At 52.2% G+C, this 27,944-nt stretch overlaps 10 protein-coding genes across 10 annotated transcripts; 6 read left to right on the forward strand and 4 right to left on the reverse strand.

Moving 5' to 3' along the window:
• Positions 1-489: 489 nt before the first annotated feature.
• PtrM4_035040 (Qor, NADPH:quinone reductase and related Zn-dependent oxidoreductase) lies at positions 490-1,642 on the reverse strand (the record flags this gene model as incomplete). The annotated part of the gene is made up of 3 exons (XM_001939321.1): positions 490-1,277; positions 1,329-1,475; positions 1,525-1,642. The coding sequence occupies 3 exons, from the start codon at positions 1,640-1,642 to the stop codon at positions 490-492; spliced, it is 1,053 nt and encodes a 350-aa protein (XP_001939356.1).
• A 1,558-nt stretch (positions 1,643-3,200) lies between these two features.
• On the forward strand, positions 3,201-5,480 carry PtrM4_035050 (Herpes-BLLF1 domain containing protein; the record flags this gene model as incomplete). Its single annotated transcript, XM_001939322.1, has 2 exons — positions 3,201-3,928; positions 3,977-5,480. 2 exons carry the CDS (start codon positions 3,201-3,203, stop codon positions 5,478-5,480), a joined length of 2,232 nt encoding a protein of 743 aa, XP_001939357.1.
• Positions 5,481-5,968: 488 nt separating this feature from the next.
• PtrM4_035060 (WSC domain-containing protein) lies at positions 5,969-6,770 on the reverse strand (the record flags this gene model as incomplete). Its single annotated transcript, XM_001939323.2, has 3 exons — positions 5,969-6,324; positions 6,394-6,605; positions 6,664-6,770. 3 exons carry the CDS (start codon positions 6,768-6,770, stop codon positions 5,969-5,971), a joined length of 675 nt encoding a protein of 224 aa, XP_001939358.2.
• A 948-nt stretch (positions 6,771-7,718) lies between these two features.
• PtrM4_035070 (mitochondrial 37S ribosomal protein uS12m) lies at positions 7,719-8,355 on the forward strand (the record flags this gene model as incomplete). Its single annotated transcript, XM_001939324.2, has 3 exons — positions 7,719-8,091; positions 8,142-8,242; positions 8,290-8,355. 3 exons carry the CDS (start codon positions 7,719-7,721, stop codon positions 8,353-8,355), a joined length of 540 nt encoding a protein of 179 aa, XP_001939359.1.
• Positions 8,356-8,887: 532 nt separating this feature from the next.
• On the forward strand, positions 8,888-15,612 carry PtrM4_035080 (F-box and WD domain-containing protein; the record flags this gene model as incomplete). Its single annotated transcript, XM_066104100.1, has 4 exons — positions 8,888-9,214; positions 9,274-11,529; positions 12,225-12,543; positions 12,608-15,612. The coding sequence occupies 4 exons, from the start codon at positions 8,888-8,890 to the stop codon at positions 15,610-15,612; spliced, it is 5,907 nt and encodes a 1,968-aa protein (XP_065966302.1).
• A 2,708-nt stretch (positions 15,613-18,320) lies between these two features.
• PtrM4_035090 (uncharacterized protein) lies at positions 18,321-19,752 on the reverse strand (the record flags this gene model as incomplete). The annotated part of the gene is made up of 6 exons (XM_066104101.1): positions 18,321-18,998; positions 19,045-19,247; positions 19,297-19,443; positions 19,492-19,579; positions 19,632-19,669; positions 19,722-19,752. The coding sequence occupies 6 exons, from the start codon at positions 19,750-19,752 to the stop codon at positions 18,321-18,323; spliced, it is 1,185 nt and encodes a 394-aa protein (XP_065966303.1).
• A 386-nt stretch (positions 19,753-20,138) lies between these two features.
• PtrM4_035100 (Superfamily II helicase) lies at positions 20,139-22,471 on the forward strand (the record flags this gene model as incomplete). The annotated part of the gene is made up of 2 exons (XM_001939328.1): positions 20,139-21,391; positions 21,439-22,471. 2 exons carry the CDS (start codon positions 20,139-20,141, stop codon positions 22,469-22,471), a joined length of 2,286 nt encoding a protein of 761 aa, XP_001939363.1.
• Positions 22,472-22,865: 394 nt separating this feature from the next.
• PtrM4_035110 (FabG, Dehydrogenase with different specificities (related to short-chain alcohol dehydrogenase)) lies at positions 22,866-23,837 on the reverse strand (the record flags this gene model as incomplete). Its single annotated transcript, XM_001939329.2, has 2 exons — positions 22,866-23,649; positions 23,761-23,837. The coding sequence occupies 2 exons, from the start codon at positions 23,835-23,837 to the stop codon at positions 22,866-22,868; spliced, it is 861 nt and encodes a 286-aa protein (XP_001939364.2).
• Positions 23,838-24,327: 490 nt separating this feature from the next.
• Positions 24,328-25,380, forward strand: PtrM4_035120 (Kei1 domain containing protein; the record flags this gene model as incomplete). The annotated part of the gene is made up of 2 exons (XM_001939330.2): positions 24,328-24,369; positions 24,448-25,380. The coding sequence occupies 2 exons, from the start codon at positions 24,328-24,330 to the stop codon at positions 25,378-25,380; spliced, it is 975 nt and encodes a 324-aa protein (XP_001939365.1).
• A 1,112-nt stretch (positions 25,381-26,492) lies between these two features.
• On the forward strand, positions 26,493-27,941 carry PtrM4_035130 (uncharacterized protein; the record flags this gene model as incomplete). Its single annotated transcript, XM_001939331.2, has 1 exon — positions 26,493-27,941. One exon carries the CDS (start codon positions 26,493-26,495, stop codon positions 27,939-27,941), a length of 1,449 nt encoding a protein of 482 aa, XP_001939366.1.
• Between the last annotated feature and the right edge of the window lie 3 nt (positions 27,942-27,944).

The raw sequence follows: 27,944 nt of genomic DNA on the forward strand, positions 1-27,944 counted from the left end.
CTGCATCATCAAAGGGGTCTCTCTTCTGCTTCAGCAATGGCGCATACAAAAGGTGTTCGGTTCGGTCGCTCTACGCGGCTTTTACGATTGACGACCATGATACCCACATGATACCCTACAGCACACATACAGAGATGCTGGATTGCTTTTTTGCGTAGTTGCGTGTTTTTTCGGCTTTTGAGCCTTCCAGATGCGATGCTTGTCAAGTTTTTTTAATGCTGCTTCTTCGTGTACAAAAGTTTAGATGGAATGATATACCATACATACTTGTTGATACTCCTTTGTTTGAGCTGGTGAAAGTTTTCATGGTGAAGTGCGTGCTTGTTCACAACATTCCAAGACATCAGTGGGAATGTGGGGAAAGATACGCAAGTCGTAACGCAGGTGAGGAACTCACTCAGGAAGTAATCACGTCCTTAAATCGCCGCAACACATCTAATAATCAAATCATCATGTTCATTACAGTCCATCTATCTACACGCACCACGCCTACTCCTTCGCAACCCTAACTGTCAACTTGCCAAAATGCTTCTGATCCCACATATACTGATACGCCTCCTTCAAGTCCTTGAGTTCAAAAACCTTCTCATCCACAACAGGATGAATATCATTAACATCAATCGCGCGATTCATATCCTCCATCTGCAGCCTCGAGCCAACCAAAATACCCCTAACCGTACAGATGTTGTTCAAGCAGTCCAAAAACGTCGGCTGGTCCTTGCTCATACCGCCAATGAAGCCGATAATCGTGATGACGCCGTCGATAGCAACAGCCTTGAGGGACTGTGCCATAGTCGTTGGACCACCTACTTCAACAACGTGCTGAACGCCTTTGCCGCCGGGTGTGAGTTTGGCAGCTTCCTCACCCCAGTTGGGTGTGTCTTTGTAGTTTATGATGTGGTCGGCGCCGTACTTTTTGAGGATGTCGGCTTTGGCGGAGGAACTGGTGGTGGCGATTACGCGTGCGCCGGCGGCTTTTGCGAATTGGAGGGCGAAGATGCTGACGCCGCCAGTGCCTTGTGTCAGGACTGTGTCGCCGGGCTTGAGTGCGCGCGACTCGAGGCCGTAGAGGGCGTTCCAGGCTGTGAGGGCGGCGCAGGAAAGGGTTGAGGCTTCGAGCATGTTCAGGTTGGAGGGTGCGTGGACAAGGCCTTGCTCAGAGAAGACGGCGTATTCGCGGAGCGTGCCGTCGACAGCGCCACCCAGGCCGGTGCCGAGGGATTGAGCGTCCAGGGAGCCGGCGATGTGGCCTTGGTTGAAGAGGGTGACGACTTTGTCTGGCAATTGTTAGAGGTGGGTTGTGTGTCTGGGTTGAGGGAAGGACGTACCTCCAGGCTTGAAGCGTGTGACGTGCTTGCCGACTGATTCGACAGTGCCAGCGCCGTCTGAACCTGGGACGATGTTGTCCTTCATGGGGAAGGGGTATTTGCCCTTGGGAATTATGAGGTCACGGTAGTTCAAGGATGCGGCATGGACTACAATGATTGTAAGCATTCGTGTACAAAATCAATTGCCTCTACATACTCTTGACGAGAACATCCATATCACCCATCTCAGGGATCTTGGCCTGCTCGTTGAACTTGAGAGAATCGAAGCCATCCTGGCCTTGGACAGTCCACGCCTTTGTTGTTGTTGGTGCCATTATGTGTATGTGTGAATCTCAAGTTGAGGGGTATGAGGGTCGAAATGTAGGAGCATTGTATGATCATATAAGGTACTCAGATGATCCTCGAACCTCCATGACGTTCCAACGGTTCCGCCCTGCCCGATGCCTGCTCTTTACGTACATGCCATGTGCATGTGGGGCACTGGATACCTTGCATTAGACCATGTTGATCTCGTACATAGCAAGACGATTGCCCTTGCAAACCACTGCGAGATTCTTCGGACCAGTCGATGATGCAAGAATTACGATAAGAATTACTCGAGAGATATCAGGAACAAGAAAAAGCTGTCAGAGTGATGTCCTCTCAGAGACTTTTTCTTCGACAAGAGTTATGTTTTTCCAGCCCAGACGATGCAAAGGTCCGAATAATGACGCAACAACGGAGACTCAAGCCAGTGTTTTTCACGTTAGAGCTCCCGACGGCCGTCATGCTATCCTCGGCTCTTAGCGTGGAACTAAAGTGGCAAAGTCCTGGAAGTCTATAGCCGAATCATACTTAACGGAGACAGCCTAGTTGGGGATAAGGAAAGTCATCGCCATGGTGTATGCCTGGCGACTGCCGACGTTTGCATCTTGGAGAGGCGTCAAGGCTCTAGAAGACCGCTCTTTCGGGGATCGCTCGGGAAATGGTAAATTTTGCGATTGGGAGCATGATATGGCATATGCAAACGGCTCTCGGCATACCCATGAAGTGCAGGTGAATTGAATTTGTAAGCCTGATGTAGTTTGAGTGGGGCAGTAAAGAAACACGAGGCTGTCGCGTGGGCTTGCGCGCTCATGCCCCGCACCTTTCCATAACGTTCTACAGGTACGACACATTCAAGACCATATCTCACCACATACCGGACGAAGCTCCATTGATTTGTCCAGGTCACATCCGACATGTCCCACCTGAAAGTAAACAACAATGAGACATGCGAACGCCTTGGAATCACAACTTGAACTGCCCCTTCTATTGCGCGCCATATGCAAATCATGACTTTGGTCCGATCTTATCTACTTTTAGACATTGCGTAGAGGCTCAATTGCGTAGCTTGGCGGCAATAGCCATGGACCCTCACACACGTGCCCGCCCACGAACAGCATGCCGATGTCCGATCACGAACCATTGAATCTCATCTTGTGCATATCGAAAGCAAATTAGGCTTTCACTCGCTCAGCTCCAGTGTCTTCAACTTCCAGCCACCTAGCTGTAGTAGTGCTTAGTGTGAGATAGGCTGCCAATGGCTGCCCAGGTCAACTTGCGCCCTCGCCCGGCGCCGCCGCAACACCGCATCATTGTCAAACGGACTCCACCTGGCGCAGTTACTCAGGGTCTAAGCATTACTATCGGCGATTATGTCGCCTGCCTTTCCTTTGTCTGACTCCGCAAAACTTGTACAGCAGTGTCCGTGTTAACCGAAGCTTTTTCCACATTGTCTTCACGTTGAGTAGCTGTATGCGCCCACCTCACCTCATGTGCAGCTCTACGCTGAACGCCTGTATTGTTCAGAAACAGTAGCTCGGAGACATAAGCACCCGAACAACAGTCACGATGACTTCAAGAGGACCTCAGTCCGCCTACTCCTCGCGAGACGTATCGCCAGAGTCGCGCCACGAACCTTACGATCCCTTCCGTGACCCTATCGAACTTGGACATATGTCGCGATCTTCTCTGGACGCAAGAGACGCATATGATATGCGCGGTCAACCCCCTAGCGAGACTCCTCGGTTGCAGTCGGACAGATATCTCGAAGCCACGCCTACCAAAGGCCAATATGCGCAGGTGCAGGGCGGTACTCTCAGTCCCCGGCAGTCACTACGGTCGGCAAGAGATTCTACATATACAGTAAACTCTCTCTACCGAGGCAAATCGTCAGATCCGGATACACAGGCTCTCGTGGCGAGCAGAGCGGGCGAATTGGCACAATGGCATATCTATTGGACCACACCAGCGCTGGTGATATTCCTGTTCCTGGCGGGCTTCATGGCGGCAGTAGGCCACCATTTGTTCTACAATCATCTCAATGGGCAGCCAGCCATAGACCAATTGAGGATGGTGAGGTACGGAACAGCCCTGGCGTTTTTTGTCAAGAGTACGTTTGTGGGAGCCGTCGTCATGTGTAACCGCCAACGAATCTGGTACACCTTCAGACGGAAAGCCATGACAATCAAGGGCATCGATGGCTTATTCTCAGCAACGGAGGACCCGTCACAATTCTTCTTGAATTGGGAAATGGTCAGGAATGGCAAGCTTGCGACATTCATGGCCGTTTGTTCATGGTAGGTTGAGTAATCTCCAACAATCCAACATTACTAATATCTGCCAAGGCTGATACCGCTTGCGTCTGTTCTATCTCCGGCCTCACTCACCTCCGAGCTTAGGACAGTAGATATGAATGCGACGTGTTCTGTAGCGAACCTCAACTTCGCAAAGGAGACTACACACGACTTTCGTGACAAGGCTGTGGCCGGTCTAAAGTCTTTGAACTTCTACAACACTACGGATCCGTTGGGGAAGGAGCCAGGATATTTTGATTACTACGACCAGCCGTCGAAGACTGCCCGTCGCCTGGCCTTTAGCAGCGTATACATGCAAAAGCCACAGCCCCGGGAGAACGCATCCTCGATTTTCTGTGGGGATGGTTGGAACTGCACATACCCAATCACCTTCATGGGACCAGGATACAAATGCGACGATGTTCCAGATCCAAAAGCAGAGAATGCGCCCTTCAGCCTGGACCAACTAGCACCAGTCGGAAACCTGACCTATCTCGCAGACGTCGACCAAGGAAACTACGGCTACCAGGACCCCGCCACCGAAGGCGATAACTTGGGTGTAATGAAAAGCGAGCCCAACCTCTGGATTGGCTACGCAATAAATACCTCTCAACCCTACGACGACAACTCCCCCCACAAGGCAAAATGGGAATACATCCACACACCCAAAATGTTCAAATGCGTAATGCAACACACAAACTACACGTTCAAAATGACCTACTCCCCCCGCCAAACCGCAAACCGCACCCAACGCACCTTCCTGCGTCCCGTCATCGACACAACCGTAAAATGGGACCCGCAAGACCACACGAACTGGACCGCCTCGCCCCCTGAAAACTACCTCCGCCCCCAAGACGACGGCGGTACACCGTACAAACTAGCAGCTACATACCACTCCCTTGGCGCGCTGCTCCGCCAGTTCCTCCGCGGCAGCATCGAGAAGCAGAATTTCCTCATCACGCACTCTGACATTTCGGAGACGAGGCTTGTCAATAGTAGTACCTCGTACCCACTTGTGGATCTCAGCGCGCAGATCCAAACCTTCTTCGAAGACATCCTCATCACTCTACTAAACGAACCCACGCTCGTTGTCGCTGCACCCCAGGAAATCGAGTGTGTGAAATCGCGGTCCATGATGGCGTTTGTATATTACAAAGAATATCTCTGGATCGGGTACGCAGCTGTCATCGCCGTCACATTCGCTTTCATCCTCGTGGGCGCGTGGTCGTTGTATGGGAATGGGGTGGCTAGTGATGTCCTCTTCTCTCGTATCTTGGCTACGACGAGGAATCCGACGCTGGATCATCTTAGTGTCGGTGCGTGTTTGGGTGGCGATCCTTTTCCAAAGGAGCTGGCGAAGACGAAGTTGAGGTTTGGGGTCCTGATTGAGGATGCGGAGGGGGCGAGGGAAGGGCCGTTGGGCAGGGTCGAACATTGTTGTTTTGGGACGATGGGAGAGACGAAGGAGATTGTTAAGGGGGGGTTGTATGCGGGGTTGAAGTTTAGAGGGGAGAAGGGGGATAGGGCGGAGATGGAGGGGTTGTTGGAGCCATGAGGCGTGTATGTGGTTCGATTTAGGGTTTGCTTATTCTGGGAGTTATGGATGCGGTTGATACCCGGTTCTTTCACATGTGCAGGTTTGGTTTCATGGATTTGAGAGAATGTAGTTGTTGTTTCATGTCACTGTTTGGTATTTTCAACTGGTAGAGCGGATGGTGGAGTGGGTAGGTGGTTGTTATTGTGTAGTTGGGGTTTGGGTTGGCTGTACACTACGCCACCCCTCTCACACCAACAACGACCATCATACAGTACTCCCCGCCCCCAGGATAACTATACATGATGTCCAGCACCATTTCCTTCCCCCTTGATGCACATATGTACTACATTCCCGACTCTTATTGATTCCTCCTAACCTTCTCCTCTATGTACATCCCTCTCCGCTCTAGACAGTTCCTCACCACTACCTCTTGAACCCTTCTGTATCTTATCCCATCCAAGTCCATCTCAATCCTCTTCCACCTTCTTGAACCAGTCACCCACCCTTCATCCCATCCCATCTCGTCTCGACGTCGTTTGCGTTCTCGTCCGATTCTCGATTCCGATCCGAACATCACTCTCAAGCATACATGGATACAAAACAACAAAAAAAGAACACAATCTTGAGCATACGCACACAGACATTCGAACGAAACCGCTTGGACTTGCATTAGTCGTCGTGTTAGGAAGAAGCTCATAGAGCGAAATCCTATTTTCATTGGCCGCATTGACATTGTTACCGCAGGCTTCGCCCAGATTACTTCTGCAGCCGAACTGACAGAGCGAGTTATCTGGGTCGGGAAGACCGTACGTGTAGGTGCCGTTTGCGCTTGTTCCGTTGATTGCGATGGCGTTGTCACAGACTGTTTTGTGTGTGTGTGTTAGATGTGGTTGGTTGGTGGAATGGGGTAGGGAGGAACAGGGAGACGTACAGCACATGTTGTCGTTTGTACCGGCGTATCTGAAACCAAGGTTTGTGCACGTGGTTGTGCAGACTGATCCTCCGTTGGGGTTGACACGGTAGAAGTAGCCGTTTAGGGTACGGGGGTAGGCGTATGTGCCATAGACTTGGCCGGCGGGCGGGTTGGAAGGGTCGGTCGAGGGGTAGCCAGCCATGCTGCGGTATTCGTTGAAGCGTTTGTCGCTATTTGGCTGTGTTAGAGAAAAACTGGGGGGAGGGGGGGTTTGGATATGGGCCGTACGAGTAACATCCTCGGTAACGCCATCCGGTGATGTTGTTTGGATCAAGCGCGGAGACGAGCCCTGGGATGAGGGCCGCCCCGGCCACCAAGTAGCCGATGGCTTTCATTGTTGCGGTGGTGGGTTAAGGGAGTAAAAGAGTGAAGAAGCAAAAGAACGAGGATAGAAATTCAAGGGGAGCGAGGGGAATAAGGTCAAATTTTTTTGTGATGGAAACGCGTTGGGGTGCTTTTTGGTTAGTAACAAGATGGAAGTGAGTGTGTAGAGTATCAGTGTGTGCTGACAGGTGAGGGTTAGCAAAGGTAAACGAGGGTGCAGAGGAAGGGTTGTGGGGCTGAGTGTATTTATGGTAGAGGAAGGGCATTCCTTGGCCAAGAAGGTGGTGCGTGTAGGACGCGCGGTATGCAAGGGACGACTTGATGGAGTCCTTCATCGCCTGTATGACGAGCATGATGTTAGATTGTCTAGATATTCGTCTCAAATAGTTGCAATGTTGCGCTGGAAAGTGGAGAAGAGTGCTGTTGGATGCGTCGTAGAAACGTGTTTTCTCGTGCTCTGCAAAAATAGAGACACAGCGCCGACATCGTATCTTTTCACTAGGATGGTGTTTGGTAGCCCACTTCGAAGTTCTCGACTGTCGACTATTTGGTGATAGTTGCATTCCGGGCTCGCTGAAAGGGCGAGCATTCTTGATGAGTGAACGACACATTATTTTGGCTGCCTTTGCCTTGTAGAACACGTGGGTAATAGTGATGGTCTGGAATGACTAACGGTATACCGTGTGTGCCAGTGAGTTTTGTAGTCTGCGTCATGAACTGAAGACGATGGATGCGATCATTTCAGCAGCGTGAAGAGAGAAAAAGAAAACGAGAACTAGATTGCTGTGATTAAGCTGGTGACTGGATTGTCAACAGAAATGATGAAATGTTGCGTGATGATGCAGTGAAAGACTGGATGGGGTTGCGTGTCAAGGGAACATGCCCGCTTAGTCATCCATCAAGTTGAATCTTGAACTTTTGTGTTAGACCAGCATCGCAAGCCCACCAAACCGCCAACGATGCCCCTCACATTTCTACGACGCCTAGTACGGCCGGTAGCCTTCTCGTCGGCTTCATTCACCTCGGTCCGGTCGATATGGCCCTCAATCGCTGCCACGGCCTTCCAGACAACCTCACCCGCTTTCACAATCCGGCCGACACCGTCATCGCGCGCGCACAAATGTACATTAATACAAGTCCTGCGGCAGGGAAGGATAGCGCAAAAGGCACGAAAGCTGCGATCACCCCAACTGAGGGATAGGCCAGAGTTGAAGGGTGTATGCTTGAAAGTAGGCACAACGAAGCCGAAGAAACCCAATTCGGGTGAGAGAAAGATTGCGAGGGTCAGACTGAGTACAGGAAAGGTCATTACGGCGTATATTCCTGGCGAAGGTACGTATAAGTGTGATGGGGTACTGGAAGAGGGCTAACGAAAAGTCTAGGGCATAATGTACAGCAGCATTCAGTCGTCATGGTGCGCGGCGGACGAGCGCAGGATTGCCCAGGTGTGAAGTACCATTTGGTTAGAGGAGCATTGGACTTGGTAAGTTGTATGGTGTCGAAGCAAGACTGAAGACTAACAAGTTGCAGGGTGGTGTTGGTAGCAGAATCACATCTCGGTCCAAGTACGGAACGAAGAAGCCCAAGACAGCGTAGATGAGAAAAGTCTTGAGTGTATACATGTATCATACCCCAGCATGAATGGCGTTCAGATGCAGTGTTTATGATATGTAAATGTTTGGACAGCAATCAATCTCATGTGCATTGTGATTGTTGTGTGTGTGTGTGTGTGTGTGTGTGTGTGTGTGTGATGATAGTAGACTGTTGTTATTAATCTCCACCACGTCTACCGCGACTGGGGTGAAACGGTGATAAGACGTACATAGGTATCTAGGAAGCCGCGGAAGCCGTGCGGAGTTTCCAAGGTTAGCTGCAGATGCCCGCCGCTAACTAGCGTCATCCCCACGCTGACCGGGTCGCCATGTCAGGACGGCCAGGTCTCGTACCAAACTTGGAACATACGACCGGCGCGTGTTTTGTTCATTCTTCCATAGCCGACAAACGCTGTCTGCTGAGTATGCCTGCACTTCCAGTAACCATGAACCAACCTTGATGACGACTTAACTTAATCATTCGACATCTCGTGTGCTCCTAATAGCCTCTGTCGGATTGCCGTATATCGTCCACCATGGAGACGCCCGGCGCGCTCACCAACGCAACCTCGTTCCTGCCGTCGCCCGTGGACTTGCTCATGGCCTTGCCGCGTCTATTTGCCAAAGCTACCTCTCTTGGAGACATGATGCGCTCAGGCGGCAGCATCATCGCGGAACCGACGGCGAACCTGACTAACACCACGGTAACCATCACTGCCAGCTTTGTACAAGAATCTGTCGTCGCCGTGGCATCAGCAGCCTCGGTCGCCGAGGCAGATATGACAGCATGGCAAGCCCTGAGGAACGTAGCCACCTGGTTCAGCTACATAACGTCCAAATGGGCCATCGCGACATTTGCCCTGGTAAGCTTCTTCGGCGCATAGCATGTTGATAACACGCTGTATTGACGACACTCGTGCAGATGATAGTTCTTAATCGAACCCACTTCTACGGAAGTAGTCGGGTACCACTCTCCTTCGACCGCCTTTACCTTCGCTTCGCCCTCTACATCTTACCCCTGGCCATGTTTCTTTTCCAGATACAAAGCGTGCTACGGGCTATACGCTGTCAAACATGTCCAGGGTGGTCAGAGATGCAATATGGTGCGCCTGATAGACAGCTGGATACAGATTTTGCCGGGGAAGGTGGCTTTCTGTGGCGTGTTGCGTCAACAGTCCTCTTCTGGGAAACGACAGAGGAGTCTTGCCGAGCGGCGAATATGTTCCCATTGGATCCCTCGTTACCGCGAGTGGCTGGATCCATGGCTCTTCTTTGGCCTCTGTTCCTCACCCTGGGCTTTGGTCAGTTCATCGACACTTTGGCATGCGCTCTTCAAGGTCGTCGTCCCATTCAAGAAGTTGGAATGACCATCTTCGAGCATTCGCTTGCCTTTGCAGAGGCTGAAGCTCTGACTCACTTTCTCAAACAAAAGTCCATCTTCACTCCAGATGGCACCTTGCTCATGATGCCCAAGTCAAAGCTTTCCAGAATGGCCAATGTACCCCCGGAAGTTTTGCTCATCTCACTCATTTCCAGTCTTAGTTACTTTACCAGCAACCTATTGGCAATCTTTGGCGTGCGTTCAAGATACCGGCTCGTCACCACTACCATCTGGGGGCTCGCATACATGTCAGCTTTCGCTTGGAGCTTCAATCGTCTCACCTTGATGGTCGCTGATCCAGATCACCATGTCGGCATACTGAGATTCCCCACAGTGTGCATCATCGGCTTCATCCCACATCTGCTGATATTGGTGGGCATCACTGTATGTGGCTTCATCTATGCTCTAGCTCTACTCATTACTGTACTCTCTCCACCTGCAGGACAGACTGGGACACTGAGGGAAAGGTTTGCAGCTGCATATGGAAATTTACATGCCAACATTCATTTGTCGTCAATAACGCCTCTAACCATCAACTGGCACGAAGACTTCTACACTACCATTCTCAAGGTGGGCTACGTGATTTTGACTGCCGCCAGCGAGGCTGTATTTCTCAACGAGGGAACCAAAGTCAATGTGCATCCCACAACATGGCTAGACAAGAAGAGACTGCATGAATTTCTCGCCCGGCGAAGAAAAACCCGCGAAGCACTCTGCAGCATCCCATCTGAGCTCAAGAACGAGACATTTGCGCCAGGTGTAGAGGCAGTCAACTTTACTGACATCAACACTGGCACATCAACATCAGGCTACGCGAAAGAGCGCAAGACAAGAGGTGTAAAGCCGCCTACGGATCCTTCCAGCTCCATGGGACAGCATGACCCAGCTCTCCAGCAGCGTAGCCGTTATTTCCAGGCATACCAATTCTTCCTCCGCATAGCAAAGCTGATAATACTGAGCGCTGCGAGAATCACAGACTGGACACTGACCAAGATTGCCATCAGCTATCGACCTAGATGGCTAGAACGTGCTGCCGATCGCTATGCAGAGAAACTCTACACTCCAACATCAGGGCCAGGGCGGTCGCACTATCAGACGATATCGGCCGACCCGTGGCTGACTATGGACGACCGTTCTCGAGTTCGTCAGGACCAAGCTTTCGACGTGGAGTCCTTCGCCAAAGAAAGACTTCGACAGAGCGGTTTCTACGCGGAGCCAGATACTGAGGTCTCCGAGGAGCGTTTGAACGACTACTTGTATTCTTGGTGGCGTAACGGCGGTATCTGGAACGACGTCGACAACAGCAAAGATTATGTTGTTCCAGAAGACGATGACACGACTAGCGTGGTGTCATTTGCTACTACGACAGACAACGATGAGTGGTCAGACATTGATGACGGCCAACGAACACCCACGCGCGATAGCTACCAACGCAGTCGGGAAGAAACTCCCTTGGCTGATGATGCTATGGATTTCTCTCGTCTCTCTCAGCTTCTCGATCCACGAACGAGGGAAGACCGTGAGGAAGCCAAGTTGTTATCGCGACATCTCCAGAGCTCGAAAATCATGACACGCTCGCAGTACAGGGAGGCTCTAGAGCGTGAAGAAGCCAAAATCTTGACTACGTCAAGGTACAAGGTGGGTGGCAGCGACGATATGTCGCCAGAAGAAGAAGAGCAACTTCTTGAGGATATCATACTCAACCGGCGAAGCGCAACGGCACCACAAGGCGCGAATACTGCAGGAAGCTGGGATACGGGAGCAGAGGGTATGGGCTCTGATGGACCTCAATGTGTGGTTTGTCAAATGTCGCCGAGGACAGTGTTGGTATGGCCGTGTGGGTGCCTCAGCTTGTGCGATGATTGTAGGGTGGGGCTGGCGTCCAAGAACTACACGGCGTGCGTATGCTGCAGAACGAATGTGGCGGCATACTCGCGACTATACGTACCTTGAGGCTTAAGTAGAGAGTGGGATTTGTTGCATATAGCTTGGCGTTCTTCACATGCCTTTTGTATTAGTACAGAGGTTGATACACCTGGTTTGGCTTTGATGCGATAGTTCGGAAGTTATCGGAATCATCCCGATTTACCTTGATACACTATTGTACTAAGTGGTGCTTGTGATGACTGCAAAAGCAAACAGTGGGGCAATCAATACGATTTGCCAGTACAATCTCTGTTAGTACCCCACGTTCGCGTCGTGAGGGTGCAGGTGGCGATCGTCATCCTGCTCACTAACATCTGTTATCTTGGCGGCAATTGAGTCACTTAACCTTCCTCTGAACACCTGAGCGCCATCCTTCAACACCAACATCACAGACCATCCGAACCGCGCACGCATCCCATAAACTTTGACTGAGCCCTGCCAACAAGCTCGGTCGATTGCTCTCTCCCACGAAACGCCCCCAAAGTTTTATGCAGCCAGAGCCTATAAGCGCATCACACAACATTTCCCACCAACAAATCACTTTTCCCACCGAGACCACCTCCCAGCATGGACAGCGCCGCAGCGATGACTTGCAGCACTCTCTGCAGCCTCACAAGAGTGAGCTGTGGAGGGAACCACCAACGGGTGGACCTGCAGTCTATGCGACGCGTCCAGACGACATTAGCAACGAAAATCACACCGGGGAGCCCGATGGACTGAAGGCTGTCGCCTCATCCTCCCCACCGCCGAAGGATAGAATTACCGAATATGAGAATGCGCTCGCAAATTCGCCGCGAAAACATGCTGATGGCCCCCTCTTTGAGGTTATCAAGGCCAATACGAAGCCTGGTGATAAGAGTTCCCCTATTGCAAAACTGCCAAATGGTACGTATAAATGATCCTATAGTCCATGAATACATAGTCGGGGCCGTATTCTGACTCTCCACAGAGGTCCTGATTCACGCCATTGCCCATCTTTCGCCAAATGACCTCGCCGCCGTGTCCCTTGTTTCCCGCCGCTTCCATGATGTAGTAACTACCCCACACGCGTGGCAGGTTGCTTTCGGTCGCTACTTCCCCGGTTCACATTCCCTTGAAGATGCGGCATTTCGCTCAGCGCAAGAAGATAATGGTACTGTTGTTCGGTCTGAGAAACGGCGCTTTGCTAGGCTTACTGCGTTGGCGTCCTGGAGGAGCGAGTACATTCTGCGAACCAGGCTTTTGCGATCCCTTGTCCGGGGCAAACCCGTCCAAGTCCCCACGACACCTTCCCGCGCTGCTCAAATGCAGACTGTCACTCCAATGATCACATATGACGCCAAAACGTATACCATCATCAACCATCTACAAGCAACATTCGGCTCGGGTCTGAACAAGAAGATGCCCCGCTTCATTCATGGCGCCGACGATATTGGTATGGTGACCAGTAGCGACCCAGTGATTGGGAAGGTGGATCCTTGGGGACAGAGCGACCCTCATTTCTATGGTCAATTCGCGGAACGCTTTCCAGGCGTTGCCGAATGGGGGCTGGGTTCTGGAGAGGTAGTTGGCTGTCCCAATGTCATGGACGTGTCTCAACCTTACGGCATGATTTATGGTCAGGGATGCCCTGAAGGCTCGTGTTACTATCGCTCCCTCGAGGAGATGCGTGGCCGCTTCATTGCTGAACCGAGCGACTTCACACTGCCAGAAGCTGGTATACCAAAGCTCGGTATCGATGGTGGTGCTATATGCAGTGTTTGGATTGCAAAGTCAAGCACCATTCCAACACTCTCCGAGGGCTTGATTGGTATGATGGTGGGTTCTGCGGCTGGTGTTGTCACCGCTTGCAGCATCGGCACCGATGGTCTTCGTTCGTCTCGGGTACAGCGTGGCGAGTTGACTGCACGCTGGGTGCTCAGCCCTGGCGTGCCAATTATCGCCATTGCTGTGGATGAGCAATACTCATCGAAGCGCTATGCTCAGAACCGCATCTGGGCAGTCGCTCTCAATGCGCTTGGCGAAGTCTTCTATCTGACCAAGTTCCCAACTCGCAGTCAGGTTCCGAAGGGTGACATGGAGCAACATACCGAGTACCTGGGCTGGCTTACAGGCCGAAGCGTTTACTGGAATCTGGTTGAGCCTAGCCGACGAACAGCAAGACCGGATCCATACAGTGATGCCGACGTAGATGGCAGCTATTCTCCTCGGACTTCATGGGATGGTATGTGTTTGAGCAAAGAGCAGATTACTGCAGAGACGAAAGAGATACAACAATTCCTCCGCCAGCCACCAAAACATTTCCGAAAAGTCTGTCTCGGATGGGATATGCGTCGCAGATTGGAGATCGACTTTGCTGGGGACGACGGCCACTATGCTGGTGAAGCCATGATTGTCTTTGAGTGCGGACTGGAGGAGGGAGATATCGCCAACGTCAAACGCTTCACCCGATGCAAAACAGATGGAAAAGACAAGACCACAAATACCTCAACACCCACATCCGTACCGCAATCTGCTCAACTTAGTTCACTGTTTGGCGGACCAGGTACTGGCACCCCAGACCCAACAAAGGTGCCCCCGCGTGTGCGGAGTTCGTCCTACATTTCGACCAGCAGCTCCCCAGAACGAGCAAATCTAGTTGAGGAATGGCGCTGCTCGAAACTCACCTTTGGAGGTTTCAAGAGCACTCAGGTGACCGCGACTACCTTGGACATCTCAACCTTTGCCACCTTGACACTGTCTGAAGATCCTGCGCTTGGCTTCTCGACTGCTTCAACCGCATCTTCGCCGTACGCTTCGCCAATGTCTGTTGCTAGCCAGCCTGCGTCTCCATCAGACATTCCCGGCCAGCGAGCACGATTCGTAGCTGCCGGTACCAAGTCTGGTGTTGTACTGCTCTGGGACATTCGAGCACCTGTATCACGATCATCGGAATACACAAACGACATTGCTCCTGTACGCATCATTTATACCGACTCACCTGAAATATCATGCTTGGCTGTCACCTCTCTCTATCTTGTTGTCGGTGGAAACGATGGACTGGTGCAGGCTTGGGATCCTCTAGCTTCAAGCATGTCGCCTATCACGACGTTGCACTCACGCCATGCATCCCGCGCTCGCCGGCAGCTTGTACAAGCTCAGGCTTCTGTCCAGGGTGTCGGTATCAACATGTTTGCTGCTGGCGCCGTTTGTCTTGACCCTGATCCGACGGTCCTACGCGGTGCCGTGTCGCTCGGCAATCAACTCCGGTTCTGGAGTTATAGCTCCTCTGCAGCCGACCAGTACAGGAGTAGCAAACGCCGATTAAGAAGGGCGGAGCGAGGTAGCAACAATGCTGGGGAGCGCTTCCCTGGTACAGGCAGGGGCAACCTGAAGCATTATATTGCCAATGAACAGTTTGAACTGGAACGTGACGAGAAGGAGCGGCACAAGCAAGCAGAGCGTCTGGCTGGGCGTTTTGGTACGGAACTATTGAGTGAAGAGGAGGCTTTGGCATATGCTGCGATGCTTTCCCAGGAGACTTTGGAAGCAGAGGAGCTACGTCGCATTGAACGCGAGAGCGCTGCACTAAGCGCCGAAACCATGATACCAGAGCCAAGCGTCCAGGCCTCGTCTTCATCTCCGGCTATCAAAGACGACGAAGAGCTCGATGCCGACATCGCTGAAGCCATCCGTCTCTCGCTCAACGATAACTCGGGTCCTAGCATATACGAGTCTGCTTTGACACCTCCATCTGCTTTTGAAATTCCCATCAAGTACGCAAAGGATAAGAAGGCATCGCCATCACGTTCTCAGCGCAATGGAGCAGGCAAAGGCAAGGCAGTTGCGGGATCGAGCAATGAGAGTGAAATGTCGGATCTGGAGTTTGCAATGCAGTTGAGTCTGGCTGAGGAACAGAGCAGGAAAGACGCGGAAGATGCTTTTCCACCGCTCAGTCCTGCGCCTGGGGGTAAGGGAAAGGGGAGGATGTGGTAAATGTACGATGGTTAGAGGCTGCGGTTTGAAGCGTGCGAACTCTATTGGTTTTGCATTCGGTAGTGCACTGTTTAATACCTTTTTGATTTTTTCTTTTGGTTGTTTTTACTTCTACAGCAATGGTATGGTCGTTCTTGCAATACGCTTCTTCGTGCTGTACTTCATTCCTATTATAGGCATATAGGCAGCCTTCCATGAATGCTGCTTGATGCTAGATACGGCTTAGCGGCTGGACGCCTCGTAGCCCCCTAACTGTACCTGCTAGGCTGCAACACCGCCCTTTTGGGAATCGTATATGAACCCTGGCTGTGCCGCGTGACGGCGTGGTTACGAAAGAGTTTTTTTGGGAACAACCCCCCCCCCTGGAAGAGCAAGGGAAAGGCTACATATGATGTTGAGAGGAGAATATATAGTACGAAAGAGCTAGGAATTGTGTTTGGGGTTTGCAGCTTACGACTTCCAAAGGAAAAACATTAAAGATATATCAAGGGGATATATCATCAAACCGTCCATCTTTAGCAAGACAGGGTGGTGCCACACCCACGGAAAAAGACAGCACGGTCATATCAACCTGGTTGCTCACCAAACCAAACCAACCAACCGCGCCACGTTCACAGCCCTCCTCACACCTCAACTTCTTCCCCACACCTCACCTCACCTCGCCTCGCTACACCACCATCGCACCTCATACATTCCATCTCCACCACAAGCATGGCAAACGGCCTCTCAATAACCTCAGCACCCCTACGCTTCCTCTCCAAACTGCGCAACAAAACGAACCCCTATGCCCAACCCCACCACCCCATCAACCACGGCCACACTGAACCCACGACATGCAAAGCACCAGCGCATGTGGACTTGTTGGCTCAAGCACGTGAGGCAGCAGGTAGAGATGCTGTTACCGGACGGCGAGTTGTGCAAGTACAAAGACAAGCACAATCGCAATCTCAGACTCAGCAGGACGAAATAGAAGTAGTACAGTCCCAAACCCGCAGCCGACCATGGAAACCCAAACCTAAACCCAAACAACACGAATTAAGCAGACAAGAAGCAGAAGCAGAGAAGAAAGCGTATCTAGCGTGGGCGGCCCAGCGCCCACAGGAAAGGGGGAGTCCGTATGCGAGTTATGAGGAGTTTGTAAGGGAGAAGGTGGAGAAGAGGGGGTTAGGGTCGAGTTCAGGGCAGGGGGAGCTGGCGTGGGTGAGGGGGGAGTTTTATGCGCCGGGGATGGAGTAGGGAGGGGGAGATGGGAGACGAGGATGAGGGGTGCATGATAGGAGTAATGGAGAAGAGAGGGGAAAGGGAAGGAAGGGATTGTATTAGATTTGCGTGTCAAAGACGCGTAAACATGAACGAAGCTCAGTCTCTTTTCACATAGAAATTTTCGAATTAGCGCTCCATCTTCCCAATTTCAACAACTCTCACTTCAGCAAAGTACAAAAACACAAAAACAGCATTATTATTTCGCCTCTAAAACACCAAACACCTCACTATGCCTGCGACCCAACCAGTGAGTCAATCTTTTATCAAAGACACAAACAAACAAAGATGTTACATATATCCCACCACCCAACGCCATGCCATGCCATGTCAAACCATGCATCAAGATGCCCCCTGCCTTCGCTATGAACAAAAACAGAACAGGAAAAACGCGCACGAAGCGGCTTGTAATTAACCCAACATCAACAAGAAGAATCACCCCACTAATGCTTTGAAGAAAACAAATGCAACTTCTTCTTCTTCTTTTTTTCTTCCTTTTCCTCCTTCCCAGGCTTGGTGCTACTCTGAGACGCCGCGGGGCTGTGTTTGGACGAGTTGAGATTGACTGCAGCCATTGCAGCCGTTGGGGGCTTGGGCGGGCCAGGAGCGACTCGCGGTCCAGTTGGTAGGCCTCCGGGTATCTGGGGTTTAGTGCCGGCAGGAGGTGGCGCTGGTTTGGGCGGCTCTGGCTTCTCGAAGAGATGCTCTGGGGCTTTTGGTTGGGGCTGGTCTATGGGTAAACGGAGACTGCGGCGGGGTTGGGTGAGATCGCCGACTTGGCGGAGGAAGAGCTGTGGCTTCATCATGTGGGATGTGACGAGGAAGACATCGCGCGATGTCTTGTTGGAAACGTCGTAACAGGCACGCGCTTCCGAGTATGTTGCACCACCTGCCACAAACACGATGACACGTTGACGGGGTTCCACGCTGGCTAGCCTCGACTTGGCCCATGTGGGTTTCGCAGAGCGAAGAGAAGCTGGGGCAGAATTGTCTTGTGCCATCTGAGCGGCATCGTCGGGCGACATCTTGGTGAATGGGAAAACGTCTTGTGGCAATGTGCCACGGACATGTTCCTCAAGCATGTCCTGCAAGGCTGGGTTGAACCTGGACAAGCCATAATCTTCAGCGTTTGGTGGAGGCGCTGGTTTAGGTGGGAAGAGAGGCTGAGGCGCATCCCGCTTCTCCTTGAGTTGTCTGGCAACTCGCGCACCTAGAAGATCGAGATTACGGATGACTTCACCATCGGGTGGGGGAAGTTGTGCGTGGAACAGGAGCTTTTGAAGATCGGCTGGTAGTATCCCATTCTTAAAGAGAACATAAAGCGCAATCAATCGTAGTCGGTCCGCTGGCGTTACTTCTTCGTCGTCCAAGGTCCTAACCATCTGATCCGTCATGTTCTTGGGCTTTCGATAGTCTTCGTCGAGGCCTGTGGCCAGACACTGTATCCATTAGTACGAGCAACAGGCGGTTACTGAGACACTCACCTGCTCGACTGATGCCAAGTCCGGTAGTTTGTGTTTCTGGAAAATCTCCATGCATTTCTGCGCCATGGTGAGATGCAACGAGTAGGCTTCCTTCATTTCTTGGAATTGTGGCAACCCCGCGATCATATCCTTGATTGCATTCAGTCCATTCATACCCGCAGCGTTCTGAGCGTCTTGGTTGGTGAAATGAGGGTTGTCGGCAATGAACTTTTGAAAGTCGCTAATCAGCTTGTCGAGAGTATCCTTCATGTGTCGATGGCGATTCTCGACCCAAATCTTGTCCTTGTCGGAAATCTCCATGTCCTTCTCCTCGGCTTCTGGATCCTCCTCATTGACAATGGTTCGGTATGTAACCTTGTCACTGTCTTGTATAGGAAGCAAGTCCATGGCCATGGCTTGGTATGTGAACTCGTGCAAAAACGGAGCCATGAGGTCCATGGATCTGTCGGTGATGAAGAGGGCACCGCGCGGCCGGTTCGATTGTGGAGGAAAGTCTTGGTTGAACTGCGAGTACATGTCCAGCTTGTCTTGGACGAAACGCGCAAGGTGGGAGCACAGGACACTGGCCTCGTGGGTAGGGTTTCGCGGCCGGTAATATCGAATGATGGGGTATTCGCCGAGCGCAACGCATATTCCTGTTATCTAAAGCACGTCAGCGCAGGTTTACCAGCATGATTTGACTAGCCACCTTTTCAGCAATATCCTCCATATGCTTGACGACCAGGTTGTTGCATTCGGGGTGGTAGAGGATGGGAAAGCTCCAGGGGTCTTTGAATGTGACGAGGTGGGACTCCTGGGGGTGGAAGTCGAGATGTACGGTTCTGAAGCTTCGAATCTGTTCGCGAGCCATCTGCGACCGGTCTATGCGCTCCTTGAGGTGTGGTGGTAGTACTATGCACATCAGCCTGAGCCTGGGGGCGGATACTTGGTGTATGCCCACATGTTGTCCATATCAGGAAGAAGCCCCTGTACCGCCGCTGATCGAATTCGGCCATCATGCAGTCGACAATGTGGGGTTTGGGGGTGAGTATGTATATGGCGTCCATGTCGCGTATCGTCTGCCGCCGGTCTTCGATGCGCTCAATGTCTGCAGGGGTCAAAACCAGTCTTCACCACGACAGCGGCGGTCGCATACTTGTAATGTTGAGGTTGAGAATGTCATCTTCCTTGACCACGTTGTTGATCAACTTCTGAGTGTCTTCGTCCAAGATGAGTATCTTCCACTGTAGACGTGGTCAGCCGAGGACGGGTATGGGAAGGGGGCGTTGCTCGTACGTCGCCGCGGGTCGTCTGCTTGATAGCGTTGAGAATGACTGGGCCGTGTCAGCAGCTGTCAGCTAGAGTCAATACATCATGTGCCCGTACTGTCGCGCTGAATGTCTATCATGGAAGCCATGTTGGCGGGGTATGGCAGCAGCTATGCCACCACCGCAAGAGGAAGGAGTGGTGAAGGTGGTAGGCGAGTCGCGTTAAGATACAAGTAGCACGTGTGTTGAGCAGCAATGGGTATTACAGAGGAGTGGGCTTGGGCTTGAGGGTGCGCATGTCGTGTTTGGTGTGTGGAGCTAGAGGCCGTGTTGCAGCTGCGGCCGCGATCCCTTGCCCGCCGGAGGTCTCTAACGTTAATTCTCTACTTAGTCCCTAGTGCTTGGCTCAACTTTTTCTACCCATGACATGGTCCATGTTGAACGCCTTTGACTATACACGATAGTCTTCGCTGTTACCGTAATCCATGGCTTTTTAATCGCTGTAGTGTAAAGTTCAAGATACCCCGTCGTTGGCATGCTTTCTTTGCCCACACGGCGCAACTCGTTGTGCCTCTTTTGCGCCTCCGCCGCCCGCTCACCAGCGTCGAAACCTCAGCGCCTCCTCCCCCGAACCCAGGTCGCATACCGAGTCCAGTCAAGAAAGCCAGCTCGAAAACAACCTCAATTCAACCCTCGTCGTCCGGACAACCCATTTCAAATCTATGCTCCCAATCGCCACCTCCACAACCCGTTCGAGGCTATCCGCCATGTACTGGCACAAGTCGAGAGAAACCTTGGCCAGGCTGAGTCCCTCAGGTCGCTTCAAATCACAACTGACGAATATGATACCGTTTGGCTCTCCTTTCAACGCTCTATAAACAAAGCCATCAGGGAAGCGACGCCTGAGGTGATAGAGTTGGCAGAAAAGGCCAAGGAATATCCGGGTCGAGTACAAGCAGAACTAAGGCAACGCTTCTACCACCATCTATATGCTCCCATGTTCACTCCCGCAGAGAAGGACAACCAGAAACATGTGGCCGACTTGAGATATCCGGCTGAATGGTACCCGGCTACAAGAGGAATCCAACGGACCGTACACATGCATGTGGGACCGACCAACTCGGGCAAGACGTATCATGCTCTTAAACGTCTAGAAGAAGTCGATTCGGGCATCTATCTCGGTCCACTACGCCTACTCGCTCATGAGGTCTACACACGCCTCAATGCAAAGGGGAAACCGTGCGCGCTCGTTACTGGCGAGGAGCAGCGCATGCCCGACGACACTCGTGCCCGCATGTTCAGTTGCACCGTGGAGATGGCCCCACTCAACACCCCTTTCGATGTCGCCGTCATAGATGAGATACAAATGATCAGTCACCAAGAACGAGGTTGGGCATGGACGCAGGCTTTCCTAGGCCTGCAGGCGAGGGAAATCCATCTTTGTGGAGAAGCGCGTACGGTGCCGATAATGCGGGAGCTTTGTGCTCTCGTAGGCGACAAAGTGCATGTCCACGAATATAACCGTCTCACCCCTCTCCAGCCCATGGATCGTAGCTTGCAAGGTAACCTAAATCTGCTCGAAAAGGGCGACTGCGTCGTCGCCTTTAGTGTCTTGGCTATTCACGCTTTACGCCGATTAATCGAGAGAAAGACTGGCAAGAAGTGTGCTATCGTGTATGGAGGCCTACCACCAGAGACAAGGGCCCAACAAGCCCGCTTGTTCAACGACCCAGACAATGACTATGACTACTTGGTCGCCAGTGACGCCATTGGCATGGGCCTCAATCTGTGAGCGTTGTCTAATCGTATACGTGAGGTGAAACTAACAAGCATAGTGCCATCAAACGTGTCATCTTTGAAACTACTGTCAAGAACAACGGCGAGCAATTGGTGCCTTTGCAAATCTCCGAAATCAAGCAGATTGCCGGTCGCGCCGGTCGCTACAAGACTGCGCACCAAGCCATTACCAAGGATTCTGAAAAGGCATCTGTTGCTGATACCGCCATTGATCCAGTCATTGGCCTCGATGACAAGCAGCCAGACACAGAAGAAGTGGTCCAGGCCGAGCCGCAAACAGTCGGATGGGCTACTACCCTGGAGAGAAATGACTTGGTATCCTTGAAAGCCGGCATGAACAAGGAGCCTGAAGCCATCACCTCAGCGGGTCTTTTCCCGCCCTCTGTAATCGTTGAACGCTTTGCCAGCTACTTCCCGCCTGGTACACCTTTTAGCTACATTTTGTTGCGGCTACACACAATCTCCGAGATGAATCCTCGCTTTCATCTTTGCGCACTCAGGGAACAGCTCGCAATTGCGGATGTACTCCATCCACTCGAGAATCTTAGCATCCAAGACCGTATCACGCTCTGCGCTGCGCCTGTTAGCTCGCGAAAGGCAAACGAGACCAAGTTCCTGAAAGAGCTCGCTACTTATATCGCTGATGGAAAGTCGGGTAGCATTCTTGACTGCGAAACCCTTCCACTCGGCGTCATGGATGTGCCGCTTGCCAGAACCCGCGAATACCTTCGGTCTCTAGAAGATTTGCACAAAATGATTGTATGCTACCTGTGGCTTAGCTATCGTTTCCCAAACATCCTCACCACCAGAAGCCTTGCAAATCACATGAAGAAGCTTGTCGAAGATAAAATCGAGTATACACTTACCCAGTTCTCCTTCACCGAGGAATCCAGACTACGAATCAAAAAGGAGAGAGAAATAGCGAGGAAGTTAATGGATACTCCCAAGGATACAGACGAGGAGGTTAGCCAAGCCTCTCCATCTCCGGAGCAGCCCGAAGTAACCGCAAATATCTCATCGAGGAACGATGATGATGAACACAGTTCTGCTTGGTTTCGCCCCAGCTATTGACCGCGATATCGAAAAGATGGTCGGCAATGCAAACAGTAACTGATGATTTACCGGAAGGCAAGCTCCACTGGCTTGCGGCATAGCCTGAGAGACGCAGCACAAAACCTTCAACAAGAGTGAGCGATCTGTTGGGAGGTCCAACATGACTCAATCAACCATAACGAGGCTATACAGTCCGAAGTACGGGTGGATGAGAATGTACGATAGTCCATGCTTTGTATACTATGGCAACATTCTGGCGTTATTTCACGGCGGAGGAACATCACGAGCATATACCGGCGCTTTACGACACTTTGACGCCATTAGACATGTACCACCACTGTATTCGATCAGAGGAATATGTCCATATATGACATACCATAGCATGTGTTTCCATCTCTCAATGTCCCTTTCTTCAGGAGCTCCCGCCAACCCATTCTGCCCCACCGTTCGCCGCCATCACACTCCCCGTAACCCATCGACTCTTCTCACTAACCAACCAATCCACAACATCGGCTACATCTTCGGCGTACCCCATTCTCCCTCCCTCCACTACCTTGACCTTCTTCAATCTTTGCTCCTTCAACGCTTCAACCGCAGCAGGAGGAAAGGACCGCAGCCCGGGTGTATCCGTCAAACCAACAGACACAGCGTTCACAGTGGTCCCAGGGAAGTCGTATGGGAGCTCAGTAGCCCAAGACCTCACAAGGGATTCCATGGCAGCACGCGTCGCATTGAACAAGCCCGAGCCCGGTGACGGATCACGAACGCGATCCGAGGAAATAACCACAACGCGACTATTCTCCGTAAACATGTTCTGCCTCACCAAGTTCTCCATGACAACAATCGGCCAATGCAAGTTTCCCGTCAACGAACTCGAAATGTCGTGTTCAGAAGCTGCCCCCACACGCGGTCTTGTATTAAAAGACGCATTGAAGACGACGATACTGAGCTTTTGGCTGTGAAAGTGGTCAGTTAGAGAAGTGAGGATGGCGCTGATGGAGGGTAGGGTTGTGATGTCGGCGACTACACCACGCATTTTGGGGGCATCTAAAGGGGTGGAGTGGAGGCCTTGGACTGTGTGGGTGAGGGTGTCGAAGAGATGGGCTGACTCTGGGGAGGAGTAGGTGCCTAGGATGGAGCAGCCGCGGGTTGCGAGGGAGAGGGCAATGGAGCGGCCGATGCCTTTGGTTGCGCCGCTGAGTGGGATCAGGTTCGTGATGAAAATATGAGAAGTCAAAATAGTATGATTGAATAAGACAGACTACGGAAAGACTGCATCGTGCTTCTACAAACGATGAGAGTCATACGTTACTATCGCGACCTTGTCCTTGCCCTTGAGGTCTTGCTCCTGAAGTTTGGGTGCTGGAGGGTGGTAGTCTGCCATGGTGTACTTGGGATAGTTTTAAAAAGAGAAATGTAGAGTATACGATATGTTGCAGTTCGAATTCTTCCTACATGTACGATAGTGTCACATAGGCAGTTGAAGGCTGCCTTGACTTTGGCCGCGGTTGAGGCCATAGCTACGTCATTGATGTACCCCTTACCTTCGATCCAGAGACGGACAACAACACGACGAGAGTAGAATTAAAAACCAGTCTTGGTCTAAATATGCTGGGAATATCCACCAAGACTTGGGGATAGCGATTCATATGTAAATAGGCGCACGAGTCGTTGTCATTGAAAGGGGCCTAGCTCAGCCCTGCAAGAAGATGAGCAAATCTCCAGCCGGACGCTTCCGCAATCAAGCTCTTTCACCTTTCCCATTGTCAACTTCGTAAACATACACACAAAGTTGCAGTCTTATATCAGATCATAGCGGTATTTTAATCGCATTCACGCACACGTGGACATTTCGTCTGCGACCAACCGCCACTATGATGGCGCCTTCTCACATTCTGGAGATCCCGCGGCCCAAGGTACGTCAACAAACACCATGCACCTAATGAGGCCGCACCGCGCAATACGACATGTCGAGTGCTGACTTGGAACCGCAGACATTCCTCCAGAAAATGTCGCTCCGCACTGGCGCTGAAGTCATCACCTTTCTCCAAGTCATCAACAAGGCTTCTGGCGTCTACGGCCTCCTCGCCCTGCTGACAGGCGCCAAAATCGATGGATGGCAACTGTCCATGTACCTCTACTCTACCTTTGCCCTCCTCGCCACCACACACCTGTACAAGCACATCCGGTTACAGAGTCCCTTTGAAACTGTCCTGCTGGCGCATTTGTATGCCCTCGACTCGGTCATCAACGCGCTCTACACAGCCTTCTTCGGCATCGCATGGTTCTACACGCTCGCCGGCCACCCAGATGAGAATGCAGGACTGTCGCCTGGCATGAAGGACAACGCGGGGTTCACCAGCCCCAAGCACAATGTCACGCAGGTTGAAATCATCGCCGAGCCCACCAAGGGCATACAGGCTGGTCAGAACGCCGTCGCCGTAGGCCAAGGTGCAAGCAACGGCGCAGGACTTGGCAATGCCGTCTTCCAGAGCGGCAGCATCATGAGTATCTCGCTGATTTCGGGCTTCTGGGCCCTGCGCGTCTACTTTGTTTTCATCATGCTGGCTTTCGCGCGCCAGTGTCTCCGTCAGCACATTGCTGCCAACGCTTCCTCGGCTGCGTGGTATAACTCGAATGATATGCAAACGTCCGCAACCGACCTCGCCGAGAACCCTTTCGCCGAAGGCAAGGAGGAAGGTAGCGGCTGGAAGGGTCAGCTCGGTCGCGTCATGCTTAGCGGCGCGCCCAGGTACTGGCTTGGTGCTGACGAGGGCGAGAACTGGATACACAACGTTGGCGGCCGCTTCAGGAAGGCCACGCAGCTAGACCAGCCCGTGGGCTTCAACGAGCGCGAAAGAAGGCGGAGAGCAGGAACCGGCCCACCAGTACCTCAGCTCAAGCTGAACCCCGAGCTACCGCGGTAAACCGGCTTTTTCGCTTTCCAGGGGAGATGATGGTCTCCTCGTTAGGGGCAGCGCAAGATGATTGAACGACGGAGAGCAGAAGTTGTAACGATATGACCCTAGGGCTGCGTCCTTCGAGGGGATAAGAAGGCGCATTTGTACTATATCCGCTCTATTGAATGTTTGGACGCCATTTTTTCATCCGCGACATGGCTAGTTCGCACACACCGGCGACATGTCAAGTTTCCTCCTTTTCTGCACGCAGCATAGCGCCATACACCGACGGCACCACATCCGTCTATTAATGAACTAGAACCTTCTTTTCGCTCAGAAACCGCTTCTCTTGCATGTGCAGTTTGGCAGTTGCCGCCGCCCCTTTAACTCTAAATCTTTCCAACTCGTCGCTGGGAGGGGAGGGCTCCGAGTCAACCCTTAGTGTGTGTGTGTGTGTGTACGGCTAAAAGTGGCGTGTTGGTCATGGCAGCAGACAGGCATACCCCCACCAAACGCCGCAACACGTTTTCCTTGCCGACGTTCGCGCCCTGCACCACCGGCCGCGTTGTTGACGTTGCAACTAGGGACTTGTAAGCTGCCCAGCTGCCCCCACTACGCTAGTAGGCCTGATTGAGAAAGGACCACTCATCAGGTGAAGGTTCTTGTCTCACCTTCACCGCCAGCGCGAGCCCGGTGGGACCCTGGCATTTAGGCCAGGCACATGCCGGGTCTGGATGATGCGGCGCACGCGTGTGCCACTGTCACACAGCCCGTTGGAGACGCCAGGGTTGCGGGTCTGGATGACAGGTCATGCTGTTACTTTGTTGTCCCTTTACCCCGTAGGTCGGCCTGGGCAGAGGTGTGTGGTGTGTGGTGTGCGCACTGATAAGGGGATGGACGGCCGGCGTGTTTAGGCTTGGATTGAAATTGGCTTTTTGGTACGTGTGAAGAGTCTCGAGTCAGCGTTTATTATTATTATCAATTTGGAAATTCGACGCGTTTGTCATATATCTTGGGGACTCGCTCTGTTGTGTGTGCGGGTGCCTTATATCTGATCCTATCTGCCACTGGACTACTGTTGGACTTGAAAGAGTAGTATCTTATCATAAAAAGAGAAGGGAAAAGAGTTGGATATCAAGATGGGTCTCTTCCGTCGCTCAGTGAGCGCCTACTCCTCGGCATCATCACACTCCTCGACTATCGACTCTGCTTCGGAACCAACCAGCTCAAGAACGAGCATGGATTCTACCTACGAACGAGAAGTCTCAGACTCACTAGCAACAATCACAAAACTACAACCTATACCAGCGCCCGCGGCGCCTATACTCAGTCTTCCCATTGAGCTGATACGACATGTCAACACATACCTAGACACTGCAACCGCAGCTTCATTCTGCCTATCAAGCCGCTACATCTACTACGCCCTTGGCACCAACGTACTCACTAGACACATCGATGGCAGCAAGAACCGTTTCGAAAAGCGACGAGTAATCGAAGAAGTCGTAGAACGCGCATTCCCCGGCCACTGGTTCTGCGCCTGGTGCGACAAATTCCACGCCTGGGACGCATCCGAGAGTCCCAACCACGCTGAGCCCAGCCCACCGCAATCCCCCAGATGGACGAAAACCACAACAACAACACCATCGCCGCCAAAGCAGCGAGAATGCTTAGACTACAACAGCTACCTCACCGGCTCCCCCACATACACCCTCCGCTACCACCACATCCGCCTAGCACTAAACGCCCACCTGCATGGCCCCAGCCACGGCATCCCCCTCTCCACCTTCTCCCACGACCACAAAACCATGGCACGCATCTCAAAAACACCTGTTCCAACTACCCTGCGCATACGCGCCCGTATCTCACAAACCAACAACTTCCTCCTCCATACCTCCTTCGCCATCATTCTCCCCTCCTTCACAACCCACAGCAAGCACCTGCTCAAGCACCTCTGGCCACTCTTCCCACACGCCCTCACCGGTCACCGCGACACAGACTGCGGCCACGCCGGTCTCATGGCCGCCGTTGATAATGTGGTGCGACGAGGTTGGAAATACGCCTTCACACAGAGTTGTGAGGTTTGTGGGGCTGATTGGGCGGTCAGCAGACAAGATTTTGTGCATCAGACGGGTGGCCAGGTTAGGCTTGTGGTGCAGAGTTGGCGCGATTTAGGGAAGGGGAGGAGTCCGTTTGAGAGGGCGTGGAGGGGTCATGGGGTTGCTGCTGAGGGAATGGGTGGGGGAGAGGTACAAGTGGCGTTTTTGGGGCTGGGGGTCGCTGGGGGGAGGGCGGGTGCTGTGAGGGAGATGTTTGAGCAAGCTGGAGAAGAGGGTGTTGCGAATGGGAGTGAGAAGAAGGTTGATGCTAGACCGTCGAGATTGCATCGCACCTTTAGTCGGAGTCAACGTGCGGATGATAGCGATATCGAAGTTAGAAGATCGAGTGCTAGACCGCGGTATTGGCGGACGCGGGAGGAGAATGAAGAGGTATTTAGGAAAAGAGAGGAGGAAAGACTAGATGCGCAGAGGAACTTGGCGGAGCAGTTAGCACGGTTGGATGTCATAAGGGGAAGGAGTATGGTCTATTAGTTG

The sequence above is a fragment of the Pyrenophora tritici-repentis genome, chromosome 1 (genome assembly GCF_003171515.1).
Source record: "Pyrenophora tritici-repentis strain M4 chromosome 1, whole genome shotgun sequence".
Classification (NCBI taxonomy): domain Eukaryota; kingdom Fungi; phylum Ascomycota; class Dothideomycetes; order Pleosporales; family Pleosporaceae; genus Pyrenophora; species Pyrenophora tritici-repentis.